Source organism: Physcomitrium patens, chromosome 5 (genome assembly GCF_059467195.1).
Source record: "Physcomitrium patens ecotype Gransden chromosome 5, ASM5946719v1, whole genome shotgun sequence".
Taxonomy (NCBI): Eukaryota; Viridiplantae; Streptophyta; class Bryopsida; order Funariales; family Funariaceae; genus Physcomitrium; species Physcomitrium patens.
Window position 1 is genome coordinate 11916979 of NC_143414.1, and position 14096 is coordinate 11931074.

At 39.9% G+C, this 14096-nt stretch overlaps 2 protein-coding genes across 6 annotated transcripts; both read right to left on the minus strand.

Annotated features, from left to right (window-relative positions):
- Positions 1-2144: 2144 nt before the first annotated feature.
- LOC112282156 (uncharacterized) lies at positions 2145-5020 on the minus strand. Of its 2 annotated transcripts, XM_024519457.3 has the most exons (7): positions 4628-5020; positions 4034-4397; positions 3673-3807; positions 3410-3550; positions 2901-3220; positions 2759-2810; positions 2145-2629 (listed from the first exon to the last, which is right to left on the minus strand). In XM_024519457.3, exons 1-7 carry the CDS (start codon positions 4739-4741, stop codon positions 2622-2624), a joined length of 1134 nt encoding a protein of 377 aa, XP_024375225.1. In that variant the 5' UTR covers positions 4742-5020; the 3' UTR covers positions 2145-2621. The 2 variants fall into 2 exon arrangements, with proteins under 2 accessions (XP_024375225.1, XP_024375224.1); XM_024519456.3 differs by lacking the exon at positions 2145-2629 and having other exon boundaries at positions 2730-2810.
- A 2054-nt stretch (positions 5021-7074) lies between these two features.
- Positions 7075-12620, minus strand: LOC112282205 (uncharacterized). 4 transcript variants are annotated; one of them, XM_090250527.1, is made up of 12 exons: positions 12379-12620; positions 11543-12201; positions 10225-11202; positions 9912-10042; positions 9530-9752; positions 9183-9379; positions 8945-9066; positions 8711-8813; positions 8323-8470; positions 8064-8225; positions 7775-7897; positions 7075-7587 (listed from the first exon to the last, which is right to left on the minus strand). In XM_090250527.1, exons 3-12 carry the CDS (start codon positions 10534-10536, stop codon positions 7351-7353), a joined length of 1758 nt encoding a protein of 585 aa, XP_090106653.1. In that variant the 5' UTR covers positions 10537-11202; positions 11543-12201; positions 12379-12620; the 3' UTR covers positions 7075-7350. The 4 variants fall into 4 exon arrangements, with proteins under 4 accessions (XP_090106653.1, XP_090106652.1, XP_024375337.1 ...); XM_090250526.1 differs by having other exon boundaries at positions 12122-12201; positions 12379-12609; XM_024519569.3 differs by having other exon boundaries at positions 10225-10889; positions 12122-12201; positions 12379-12580.
- Positions 12621-14096: the final 1476 nt, after the last annotated feature.

Below are 14096 nucleotides of genomic sequence, written 5' to 3' on the forward strand. Positions count from 1 at the left end.
TTATTATACCTTAAAGTTTGCAAGAAATATCTATTTCTTCCAATCTCTCAAGATTTAATAGATTTATCAATGAAGATCCAACAACTCACATAGAACAATTTGTAAAAGTATAAATCACTATTTAGTGGCTAACCATTAATATTACTTAATATGATATATAACAATTTTAACAAATTGAATGTATTCATGGAATGGATTTATAAAAAATTTGTAATGTGATAAGATTAGATAGAAATTTTGTAAAGTATGGTCTATAGGTAGAATTATTGACAATTTTTATAATAAAATTTTAAAATATATACCTATGAACTTTAAGCTTAAATAGTTGAATACTACAATGATTATTATCTTATAATTAATAAGATTGTACTTTAGATTATAATAAGAATATTTTAATAATGTAAAAGAAAAATATATCTGAAGAATTTTATGTTTTAATTTCTATGTAATTTGAAAATTAAATATTTGCATTCTTTTTTTCAAAGTGAAAGTCAACTTTGAGCACTTCTATTTATCAAATAGGTAGTTTTAAGATGGATTCCAGAGAGTAGTTTGTTTTTTGCATTGATTCAAATTTAAAATATCAATTAATATGGCTATTACGAAACTTAACTGAATATTAATTATCTAGAAGAGTTAAAACTTGAGTTAAGTATTGCTCAGGTAGGATTCTTTTTTAATGGTATTGGCACATATAAGAAAAATCTTATGCTCAAAAAATTAAGTAAATTTTTTTAGTTGCTTATTTAAAAAATCAATAATATTTTTTAATAATCAACTAAAAAAATTGAATGGTCTATGTTTTTAATTGGTCAATGTTAGGATTCTTCCAAATTGATATGGTGCAGTTCCATTTAATTGGACTTAATTTTATCAATTCTTTTACATAATTTATTTTATAAACTAATAGATTGGATAGTATTTGACCTTGTCTTGTTTTAAAAGTGACAATGATTATACATTAATATAGCGGTTGTAAAGCTATTTTAGGTTTCTCTTGTTCATTATACTTTTTATTAGTAACCAATTATTTTAGTTGAGAAAAATGTTATGGATTTTTAAAAATACTCCTGGTCCATTTGGTAGTAAATAAGTTGTGTATTAAAGCACCAAATTGTAACTTAGAATGTATGCATGTTTGCATGAATATATATATATATATATATATATATATATATATAATATTTAATTCATTCAAATATTCATGAAACTACATCAATTTCTTTAAGAAATAATTTTAGTACCAATTTTATCATATTTTTAAAATGATGCTTCAGTATTCTACAAATGTGCAGGTATAAATTTGATTTTTACCATGATAATAAAAACATATTATATTTCATTCCAAAGAGAATTTAACATTTTGGTTAAATTACAGTTTTACCATTAGAGTTATTATAGAAAAATTAGAGTTGATTTTTTCAATATCAATCTTTTCAAGAATTAAATTTAATGTGGCAAGCTGAAAGTATAAAGTGTAGTTCTTTGATATCTGATATTTAGAATGTAAAAAGCATAAAATAAAATGGTTTAGATGTAAATACTTGGTTGAAAATTACATTATTTGATCTTAGATTAGTTGTCGAAAAGAATAAAATTTTACCCTCTCAGCACAGTGTACGTAATTTTGGTGCTTTCACCGTCATCATTAATCTATTCAATAATATGTGACAATTAGAGCTTTCATTGGAGTTGAAGTTATTGTTTGAAGCAGTTCCTGGCTTGGGGAAATAAAGAAAGGATCATCAAATCTATCTCATGTTGCAAGTTTAGTAACGACCTAATGTAGCTAAATGAGTTTTAGTTTTGAGATACATTAACGCTTGATTGCCAAAACGAAATGATAGAAGTTAACTAAAACTTTAAAATAATAATAATAGTAATAATAGTAACAGTCTTAAGGTACTCAAATTAATCGTCACACTCAGAGATTACGCACCTACAACGCTGATTACTAATTTTTTAAAACAATAACTCCAGATAAAAGAAACCATACGAGGGGGAAAAAACATATATAATCCATGAAGAAAATCGACACTTGAATTGTAAATAAGGTTTTAAAAAAAATACAACCCCAGTTCTTTCTGATGCTTGAATCTGCTGAAGTATAACAGAACAAAATTATCATCTCACGAATGTGTGTATATATATAAATATGCATTTATATAAATATAAACACAGCCTCAGAACAGAATATCAGAAGGCATTAAGCTGAATTCGAACACCAGCGATGTTCCTACATTCAGTTTGATAAAGCTGTTGATCGTTCCACAAAAACAGATTCACTGAGAGATCACAGTTTTCCAATAAAAAATAAAAAAAATTAGAGCCAAAGAAGATCTGCATCAGGCTCTACAAGACAAGACTTCGATAGATTATACCCATGAATTATGGCTCAAGCACCAAATTGTCTGGCGTCACCTCTTCCCTCTCGCTCACCTCATGAACGAGGAGCTCTGGGTTTAATGACAAACCCAGAGCTTTGAGTGGCTCGAAACTGCACGTGTGCTTGTGTAAGTTGTCTTACATGTCGTAGATTTAGATGCAGGTGACGAAGCCAGCTCAGATCCCCATTGGCCTTACTTGTTTCCAAGGCTACCGGTGTAGTCTGCACTTTGTTTCTAAGCTCCTATTCAGTTCCGACCCATGTGAGCACAAAGTTCGTGATCAGCTCCGTCATGCATAGATATGAGCTCATGATCCTGCTCAAAAGTCTCTAATAAAAGTCGGGACCCACATGACAAGGTTTAGAACATACTTTGGGTGTTAACATTCGAGACCAAGTCTCTCAATATGCCCTCCTTTCGGTCCTGGAATGACGCATGAGAGAGGAGTCAGAAACCATCAACTAAGGGAAACAGCCACTCAAACTTAGGAGATTAAAATGTTTTTCATCGTACCGGCAGTGGAGAAGTGAGACCAATGTAGCCAGCTTGACGAATCCGTAAACTCATACTCTTGCAAGGACTTTCAGAAAAATTGTTTTTCTTATCAAACGAAGAATTCATGGAACATGGCTGCTCATACTTCACACACAACTGCGTTTGACTTGAAGAGTTGTGAACGACTTCGTTATAAATGTTGACCTTCCATTGTTCAAATTTTTCCAGCATCCCAGTGGCTCGTTTTATCAAGGTGTCGACGTTACTTGTGACTCGAAGAAGCGGACTCAGGACATGTTGGACACACTCCTGTGTAGAGCTAGACTCGGTCTGGCAATCTGGGCATAACGAGGAAGTTCTCGTTATAGCAGTTTAAAGATAGCTATGAGTTCTTTACAACATTCCACCCGAGGTGTTGTTGGTGATCAAAGGGAAAAAGGTCTAGCATAAAGTTAATTTAGCGTCGGTAGAGTTGTCATGCTGAGCGAACTACCTCGAGAGGAAGTCAGGAAGACCAGGTGCGTTACCTTGATCAAGAGCAGAGGACCTCGTCAAAGGCTCTAATTCATGAGGGGGGTCGAATTGCCTTTCTTCTTTCAGCTCTATCACAGCATCGGTTCTCGATTCCGCAACATCCTGTAGGATATGCTTTCTGGTTTCTGAAGAACCTGTAAATGACATATTTCAAAATGTAATGAGGTGGGTACTCGACAACTGCATTCCTGATTCACGAATAGACATTAGTTCAAAATCAGGATACTAAAAACAACTTTAACAAGACATCCCTCACCATGAATATCTCTGGCAACATCGCGAACAGGTGTAAATTGAGACTCGTGCGTCGACCCCGTGATTGCCTGACTCATACATATTTCTATCTCCTCATGCTGAAGCCTGAGATTTTCATTAGAGTCTTCAGGAACTACTGCATAAATAAAGAAATAAATGAAGATAAAAGAAATAGTGAGGACATGAACGAACGCATATACATAGGAAACAAACCGTTGTAACCTTCCTGTGTTAACTAGTGCAACACCAAGCAAATGTGCGTATAGAACTATCTGCCATTCGAAACTTGAGCATGTTTCATACCGAAGTTGACTTTCCTCCCAGATAAACTAGGAAATAACAATTGCACAGAGAGGCCTAACCTTGTGTAGCATCTCTAGGGGTTGTGTCTTCAGCGCCTGGCTGAAGAATCGATACACTAGTTTTCTTCCTCCGCCGGAGAGGAGTTGTATTCGGCAGGAGAGTACTATGGGCAAGTTTAGTAGGCGTCAAAAACACTAATGCGGGTTTAACAAACAATTCCCTTTCCAGTGGCAAATCCCTGGATTGATTCAAAAGCGTATCCTGCCTGCCATTACCTCGAGGTTTCTCGGATGATGCCAATATGAGAGCAGCAAGAGAAGTCTCCAGCCTCTCAGGCTTGGACAGAGACCTAGTTTTGCTTGCCCACTTGGTCGTGGGCGGAGTAGAAACTGGAGCACGCGTCCGAATGCTCTGATTCGAATCCTGCAACCGCCATAAGCGAACCGTTTGCATTACGCTCAAGTCTTAGGAGGCCATCAACAAACAGCAAAGGGGACAAACAACGGACACACAGGTGGAGACATAAACCCCTAATCCCTTCAGAAGTTACTTGGCAAACCTCAATTGTGCCCCAAGAGAGCAATCCTTCTCTCCCAAAGTCGACACAGAAACAATTAAGCTATAGACAGAATGAAGTAGCTGGGGCATGCTACCGAGAGCAAGCTGGCCAAGGAATCGGCCATGACTGCATTGGTCTTGTTGGCTGGCAATCCATGCTCTTTACACAAGGCCTGCAATTCCCGCCGCGTCAGCTCATCGTAGTTCATTGCGGCCGATGCACCAATTCCGTTGGGACGAAAACTCAAAGCAATCACATGAAACAAACACCGATCGACCCAATTGCGCAAGGGTGAGCAAAGACACGCAACAACACACTGAGAAATGGCACTACATCACGACCCAGTAGCGTCAAAAGACCTGGACACAAAATGATCGATGGATTCACAAAGGAATGGGAGAATTCAGCGAGATGGCGATCATCGATCTAGTGCAAATCAGCTCAACAATGTTGCATTCGAATGGCATAGAAGTGGGATTCGTCACGACGAATCCTTGGATGCCGAAATGCCGTTGCGGCCCACAGTTTTGAAAGAGAGAGGATGAATGTAGTGGAACGGATGTTCACTCCGTGGATGAATCCTGGCACACATCCGCACCAGCGTGGGCTTGTGTCTTAACTTAGGGTTATACCCAAAAAAATTGTGTTTTAGTGGGTCGCCAATTTAATTAGTGGGAATCATCATACTAAGTCATCATACTAAGGTAATTTTTAATGATATTTTATTGTTATATAATCTATCATCTAACCTTTAGGTTAATATGTTTAAAGGCAAAGAACATAAGTATGTCTAGTGAGGAGATTAAATGTAAATAGGATGGGTCTTGTTGAGATAAAGAAGTGTGATTAGTACGGAGATATTGTCTAGCTTAAATTAATAAAAAAAATTGAAATAAAATATAAGTTAATATGTATTTTTTATATGTGAAAAGTTTAATTTAGTATATATAATTAAAAATTGAAAATAAAAATAAAAGCTGCACAGAAGAAACTAATAGAAATAAAAACAGATGCACGAAGGATATGCCAACTTTTAATCCTAATATGGTTGAATGATACACTACCTTTAAAATAAAAAAACCTAATACTTTATCCACATACACACACTAAGAATTTATTGGTTAGAAGTTTTTATGCCATAAATATTCATGTAATCATTAACTAAATTCAATGGTCATTGCTTGATTCAAATTTTAAAACCATTGTAAAAGTACTATGGTTCCAAAAAATGAAATCTTAAAATTTTTAAAAAATAAAAACTATTACATAACTTACTTAAATAATACACACATACACATGCTTCTTTTCTTTCATGTTTTTTACACCCAAACTACATTTGTATTTCTAGGGTCACCAACTTCAACACATTAATCTACACATTAAGCAACCACGATGACAATTAACAAAAGAGAATGTTAATAGACCTAGGTTTTTACTAAATCAACCTACCCATGATAAAGAATGTGGTAATCATGATGAATATGGTTGGATTTCATATAGTGGATAGTTTCAGATCCAATAGTGGAGAAATGAATCTAGAGGTCAATTTAGTAAAGTCCTAGGTCTATACAACATTTCCCTTATTAAACGCACATGAATGCTTATAGAAATTGTTAAGGGCCAACAACAACATCATGAAACAAAAGAACAATGAAGTTTTTAAGGTGAGTTTGAAATTTTGTGGAAAATTTGGGGTCTGGAATTCAATCAAGTCTTTTGACATTGTATTCAAAAGGAGGATGCTGGTTCCACAGGTTTGTGGATTGGCATGTATGTGGGTCATGCTCCTTCTCAATGTCAATGTGCCCCACAAGCCCTAAACCATCTCCACAAACCAATTGACACTTTTCTAGTAGCTCAATATTGCATGCCTTGGAATTCACTATTGTTCCATTGCTCCACTTGGAAGCCATTACTGATCCTACTCTTCAGCCCACAGTTGTAATTGCATGAGCGTATAGAATGTGCTACATCTGGTGGCATGTACAGAGTCCAGAGGTTTGAGTAGACTGGCCCACATTTGATGATAAGACTGCATATTCTCCATGGAACAGAGCATAGATAACCTCTCAAGGTCGGCACCCACTTGCCCAAAACTTTGTCTTTTGAATAGGTGCTATGGTTGATTGTGGGGCTTTGGTGAGGGGTTCAGCTTGTACCTGCAATAAATTCCGCCTGGTCATGCAGTATTCCCACTAAAATTGTGAAAGAAGATGCCTTCCTTCTGGACCTCAGCAACTGGATTCCAGATGCGGCAATAATGGTGCACTGACACTCTCGGCACTTGTTGGATTGACGTTGAACTCTAATTTTCTTTCGACTGTGAGGTTCACGGAATGTCTCTCATTTCGTTCTTGTTGGCTTTTTGGCTTTTTGGCCCAAGGTTGTGCATTTGTGCCTGGTGGATAACTGGTGAAGAAAATTCCATTTCTTTGTTTGTGAATAGTATAATCGTTCCGCACTGAAGAGTTATTCCGAAGTGTAAGCGTATACCACACGTGGTGCACGATGTTTCAAGATGACATGAACCAAAACAGTAAGTACTGAAAGATGAGTGCATTACAATCTCCAGATTGAGGAGTAAGCCGATAAAATAAACTGCTAAAACAATTTGTTGGTTTACGTGGCACCTCTTGGGACCAGGAATTAACTCACTAAGCAGCTACAGCAGCGTCTAAGACAATGATTACAGCGGTGTCCAGATAAATTTCAATTTTTAAACTAAAGTATAAGTAGTGTGGTCCACTGCACAACCGATTTCGAGATACAGAACTACGCTACAAATCAGAAAACATGCGACCCTGATCATAAGTAAGATCACCAATCTGGTGCTCGTGTGAAAGAAGTCGATTTCGACTTCCATAGCTTCCTTATACGAAGCGAATTCATCCACTGCTTTGGTGGCTCGAAAGCCACTGGACCACCAGCAGCGACCTCCGCTTCCGATTCCTTTAGCTTCTCTTTCTCTTCTTTTTCCGCTTGCGCCTCCCTTGCCTTCCGAGTAGCAACGTCATTTTCCATCCTAGTGATAGCCTGTGAAATAATTCCACCGACCTGTACAACTCCACACGTTTGAAAGCATGAGCAGAGGCAGAAGCAAAACTTGTATCATTACTAGCAAAGGCAGAACGAGAAGACAACCGATCCATCTAGTATAGCTACATCAAACAAAAATTAGTCGCAAAATACTAAACAAACTGCCGTTTATTATGTCGATAAATCTGTTAAAATAACAACTGACCTTGAAGGCTTTTAGAGAATCAATCTTTGAATGGTCCAGAACACGCTGTCCATCCCTGTTGATATGAATGAAATCTTCATAATCCCCATCCCACACAACATCACCGTCACATACAAAGTAATCCTGCACATTCAAGCGCAATGTAAATGCTCAAACAAATTGAGACTCCGTCGACATCCAGGGACAAAATCCATGATATCAAAAAAATCAAACTTAATAAAGATCAAATTTTAAATGTTAATTAAATTATAAATAAAATGCTCTCACAAGCAGAAGCTACGCCACCCACCTCCAAATGAAAAATTGGTTGCATAGAAGTCCGTTCCAAACCCATGATTGTGAGAGAGAAAGAGGCATCTCCATTCATCAGAGTCTCCATTGTATGACCATAGATTGGACTCTTTTTGTCAATGATGTGCCTTACCATCAATCCGTATCGCAAGTACGAGACCTGTACCAACAGAAGGGCAATGGCACATATTACAGAATGTAGCTGTTGAAACATGCGTTGGAGAGACATCTTGACAGTGAAAAGTTGAGTGAAAAACCTCAGGTCGAACAAGTTCAAGATCCTGTGTTGAGCAGAACATGGACCCCGAAGGCAGCTTCACAAAAATTCTAGATGTCAAACAGATTTTAGCGTCCACTAACTCGCATGGGGCAGGACCAGTCAACACCAGCCTCACAGCAAAAACCCTGCCAAGAAGTGAACAAGGTCCAGGAACGTCAGCAAAGAAAGGAAGGACAGCAGAAAGAGGGAAAATAATCAAATACGTTCCGCAAAATCATGAAACAGACAATGTACTGACAAAACTAAACTCCGCACCTTAAGTGACAGGAACTTTAATCATTCACCCCTGACTCGAAGAACTTGACATCAAAGAATGAAAATCATTATGAATAAAACATAAAAATGGAAGCCTGACATATACTTGCCTATTCTTTTTTTCCCCGGGTGTTGATACGTAGTCATCGCTACGAATGATGGCCTTCTTGGAACAACGCACAGGATGTGAAGGCTGTGACATTCGTGCAAACACTACCAGAATAGGAAACAGAGGATTTAATTAGTGCACAGCTCCCTAAGATAGAGCTAGAAACTGACCAACTTCACCGTGATTTAATGTCAGACATATCAATCTTAGAGTTCAAAAGTATATTGATGCCTACCTCCTCCGCTAAGAAATACGAAAAGAAACTGCGCCATAAGAGTGTTGATGTTCGCCACCAGCAAACAATAGGGTGAAAGTGCAACCACAGGGGATCCTCCAAACGTGGTGGACAACGACAACCTGGAAAAACAGTAATGCATTCAGCTTTGCAAACAAAACACGGCCAGTCTAAACCAGCATGACAATCAACTCCAGCGTCAACACAAGGCCCTACAGGTCAATGATAGGGTACATACGCATAGAGGAAAACATTGAGCAATGCAGAAAACCGCCGAGAGGCCGCTGCAACTTTGGCTTCTCCAGGCACAGTCTCGGCCAATGTGGTGCCATCAAACGAAAGGCCTCCCATGTCCATCACAAAGAAAGGAGTGAACAACAACGCGAGTGCTACTGGCGCTAAAAACACGCCCAAAAGGAACCGCCCCATAGGCATCTGAATAAATACCAGAAAACTAATATGAAAAAGTGATATTGCTTTGCAAAGGCAGTGTCCTTCCAAAGAAATCCAAATTTAGCATGGAAAAAAAAATCGGGCATTTCTCGATTGCATGGTTTTAACCAAGAAGAGATATGAAAGATCAACCTTTAAACAGGCTACGTAAAAATCTTGCAACATGGTGAGGAATCTTTTGTCGTGCCGCACTAACATGCCTTCCATGCCTTTCCTTCCTCTAGGACGACGAGTGGCAGCAGTCTTCTCTCCGTCAAAAGGTGCTGCTCCCGTGACCCCAGAATTGTCCGTAACACTACTTTCCCTGTGAAGTTGCTCGTTGACATTCTCCTCCAACAGATCAGTCGAGCCTTGCCTGCAAGATGCCAATACTGACAATCCATACTCTGTACAGGCTTCACATAAGCTTTCTTCCAACAGTGTCGAAGTTTTCACTTTCAACATAAAAAAATTATTAACGGCCAACCCTAAAGACCATTGATTCACCATTCTTCTCTGCATTATCAGACTTTACCTCGACTGCGACATTTGAGCTGCAAATTGTACTGTGTGCCGAAGGCGTCGCCATCTATTACGCGCCGCCGAATTGGATCGCATCAATCGAATGCTGCCTCCGGAAGAAGAGGGGGTGCCAGATCCATCCGCCTGATACATGTAAAACGAGGAAACATACCTATGAAATTGCATTCACTAAAACACCCGAGATTGCGCCAAGAGTTAATGTCAGATAGACTTCCATGTGAATCCAAAATGTAATCACATTTCGAGCTTGAAGCGAAGTTAAGGGGTCTGAAATTGCTGTATGTTAAAAAGAATGATCTACTCACCCCTTCGCTTGACAACAATCCCGCACCGTCGAAGGGATCTTCATGGTCGTCCTTTTCTGTCGGAGTCGACGCAGCAGATTCCAGGTCACCTTCCTCGATCCCAGACAAGTGGTCCCACTTCAAATGCGAGCTCGCGGCTCTCCGTGCACTATTGGACCTGTAAACCCCCAGTCGACCACCCAGAGACGGCAACGCCTTCTCCGTTGTATCCACTTTGAGGGATGAAGCAGCAGTATTCTGTAATGGAGAAGGATTATCTTCCGAAGCCTCGGCAACATTTTCATACAATTCATTCTTGTCCGCGTCGTCCATTGGTCCGCCAAATGCAGAACCTTGCCCACTCAATCTAATGCTTCGTGCTCCATTCTCCCCCTGCCCTTGCGGAGGCTTTCTCTTTTCCAGCTCTAACTTACTATTCTCACTCACATTGATGCTCTTCAACTTCTTAATGCCCGCCCGCTCCTTGTGCACAGCCGCTAAAGCTTCGTGGAAGCTCTCTTCCCCGTGAATGCTCCCGTTCCGAGCAGAGATAGCCGACGGCGAGGGCTTCTCCTGCAGCCGCTCTCCATAGAGAACGGCATCGAGACCGGTCTCCTCGATGGAGGGTACTGAAGACAGCCTGACCCGCAGACTCTCCCTTCTCCAAGCCGTTGCGAGAAGAGCCCCTGCGGGCAAGCCTCCACCTTTTCTCTTGGTGAAACTGCTCCTAATCGACCTCCTCAGAAATCCACACAAAACTCCAAAAACTCACACCCCTTGCGAATAGATTGCGCACAGACACGACATCGCTCGACCCAACCTCATTACTCCTCTAATAAAACCACTACAATCGTTACCGCCAGCATTCCACCCTCAACGTTACAAGCCAATCTCTACAGCATTAGAATCGATTCCTTCTAACACAAAACCGAGTACAGCCCGAGTATGATGCTTCGCTTAAACCCAATCTAATCCCTTGTAATACTCGAAGACCCTATCCTGCCAAAACATTCCAATACCACTCCGTGTTAAGTCAATAGAAAATTGGTCAGCGTAGGGTATATCTAAAAATAGAAAGTAGCCAATTGGCTGCCAAGGTTCCCCACGAAAAGAGTCCAGCCATCAGCTTTCTTGGTATTCGGCGAAAGTGCTGTCATCTTATATTTTCAATTTCAGAAGCTATGAGCTGAATTTCAGTCGAATGTACTGCCGTAAACACAAGACCCTCACAACTATGTGCCACTGAAAAATTCAATTTTTCAAGCATATATAAAAGTGGGATTACTCTCTTCACTCCCTCAAACGGAAACCTAAGGGACCACAGTGCTAATCAACTCACCGACTACATGCGTTCCAAGCTAGGTTCTCATCCTCCTGTTCTCTATCTCCACCGGACATAGCATGGCTTCTCCGCTCACATCAACCTAACAAGTCAATCCTTACTCAACAACCTTCACTCCTAGATCTTCCTTATTCTCCACCACTCTTCCGCCAAACTCCCATAAAAAAATGCACCTCTTGTGATGACTCGGGGTCTTCAGAGACCCCGCTTGCTTCACGACACATATCCTCATACACTCTCAACGGGGTAAGCTGTGCATGGCCTTACGCCCCAGTTCTCAAAATATGGTTGCAAAATCGTTACACAAAATTTCTAAATAAAATAAGAAAACGCCCCATCCGCTCCACACCCAAGAATGGCAAGGTCATAAAGCCGACACGAAAATCGAGAAATAAGAGCTATCAATTCGCAAATGCTAGTTGCTTCGCTGAACTTCAAGGCAAACCCTACATAGCTACTGGAACCAAAACAATCGCACAGAACTGTAAGAATGGACAGTCTCCAAATGCACGCAACTACAAACAATCTCTTCCCTTTCTCTCACGCACACCCACACGCAAAACAAACAAATCTCACCTCCACAGCCGCAAAGTGCCCCTCTTTCCTGCAGGAGGTGAGTGATTCAGCAAGAACGATCAATAACTCGATGATAGAACCTGGAGGCAAGCATAATAACAGCGATGTCAGGAGCGTAAACAACGGCGAAACTGCGAGCTGCCATGATTACCCTCCTCGGCGTCGATGCCCAACCTAGTCTGAGAGGTAAAATTCACTCTGGCATGAGGAAAGGCCAAAGCGATAAACAAGGGACATGCTACGAGCTCGACACGTACTCACGGACAGCGACCAGGCCGCGATGCATAAAGACGCAGAATATCTCCTCCCCTAGCCGTAGTGTGCCTGCCGAGCACGGAAACACTGGGGTGTGGCGTCTGCGCAAAGCCAAGTCACCACGATGCTCCACCGCCTGTCACCTCGGGGCTCCATCTCATCACTCCAGATCAAGCTTGCTGCATCCCAAGTCGCAACTCTTCTCCCTCTCTCCCTCCCTCCCTCCCTCCCTCCGTCCTTCTCTTCCGAACCAATTAGCACTGTACTTTGCAACAGTGCCCAGATAGAAATTGAAAACAACTGGCTCAGATCCCCTGTTTCGCGAAACCATACATCGTCAACCGAAATCACACTGTCCTGTCCAACAATTTTTACACAAAAATCTGCTTCTCATTTACAGATTTTTACCTGCATTAAGTATCCACTATGTTCCCCGCGGGTGAATGGCAGGAAATATCGGATGGGCTTGGCTGGCTCTGCCGGTGAATGGCAGTATCGTTCAATGAACCCACCTCGCAGATGACAGACACCTGCGAAGGTGCTGACACATCCTCACTTGGAAATTTTCACACCGTCTCTGCATGCGGATTTGCTTTTCTCCTGTTTCCTGAGGCTTCAATGCGGTGTGAACCAAAATCTCCTCTTCCATCGATCCCCCCGCCCAATGCCGGCATTCGAGCAGCGGACGTGGCTCCGAATTCACATTAACTGTTCCGGAATCTCGGCGAATCTAGCAATAGCCCGCCAATCGTCGTGGCCACGAATGTGAATGAACGTCCGAAGAATGTCGAATTGCTCCGCCATCGATTTCCTTCGCTGCACTCCCCAAATTAAAACTAGGGTTAGTTCCCGACTTTGCGAAGTCCACCGCATTTCTGGTTGCAGGGAGGTCGGTCCGTGGCACCGACCTCCCACATCCACGAAGCTTCATCCGCTAAAGTTTACCCTCCTCGAAAAAGTACCCCGCTTCCATTTCCCTTTATGGTTACTTTTTCGGTTCCGTGTAAATTTGGTGTGTTTTATTGTGGCCCTTATTATTGGATATCATTTTGCAAAAAAATTAATTAAATTAAATTAAATCACAAAACAAGATGAATAAGTACCGTGATTTTTGTCATTGTATCTTTTTTTTCTTTGGAAGCATATGATTGACATTTATTTTTTTATCATTCTTTTGGATACATTTAATCTATTTGCAATCAAATTAGAATGTGGAAGTTTCACTATAATGTCATTGTGGAACATCCAATTTTGTGTTTAGGATTTGACTTTTTATGCAATGCATTGATTGGGTTTAGTGATGAACATAAAACCATAATGTTTCAATTGTGCTTTTTCTTTGAAATTGGTTGTGACATGAAATGATGTGATATGATAATGACCAGTGAATGTAACATAAAACATTTAGATCTGTAATCATCTGGATTACATGTTATGGAATGCAGACAAATACTTGTGACCTTGCTAACACTACTTTGCAAAAAAAATTGTGTTCTTATTCTATACAGAAGCAGACATATGTAAGTATATTTCTTGAAATATATTTTATACAAGTTTGTTTTTTTGTTTCTTAATATATATATATATATATATATATATTCTTCTTCTCTAAATATTACCAAAGATCTTATAAATTTTAAATCGTTTTATTATATAGTATTTTATAAGCAAAATATTTCTTAATATTATCAAATTTTCACTCATTTTTGTTTTAAGTACA

What these genes read in the sequence shown, in the direction of transcription:
- LOC112282156 (XM_024519456.3), bottom strand. Translation starts at nt 4,741, where the DNA reads ATGAACTACGATGAGCTGACGCGGCGGGAATTGCAGGCCTTGTGTAAA. An exon ending in TGTTGCCAGAGATATTCATG is followed by an intron (nt 3,551 to 3,672) that starts GTGAGGGATGTC and finishes TGTCATTTACAG; the next exon opens with GTTCTTCAGAAACCAGAAAG. An exon ending in GTCTCACTTCTCCACTGCCG is followed by an intron (nt 2,811 to 2,900) that starts GTACGATGAAAA and finishes GCGTCATTCCAG; the next exon opens with GACCGAAAGGAGGGCATATT.
- LOC112282205 (XM_090250527.1), bottom strand. Translation starts at nt 10,536, where the DNA reads ATGGACGACGCGGACAAGAATGAATTGTATGAAAATGTTGCCGAGGCT. An exon ending in GATTGTTGTCAAGCGAAGGG is followed by an intron (nt 10,043 to 10,224) that starts GTGAGTAGATCA and finishes TACATGTATCAG; the next exon opens with GCGGATGGATCTGGCACCCC. An exon ending in GCTCAAATGTCGCAGTCGAG is followed by an intron (nt 9,753 to 9,911) that starts GTAAAGTCTGAT and finishes GGCATCTTGCAG; the next exon opens with GCAAGGCTCGACTGATCTGT.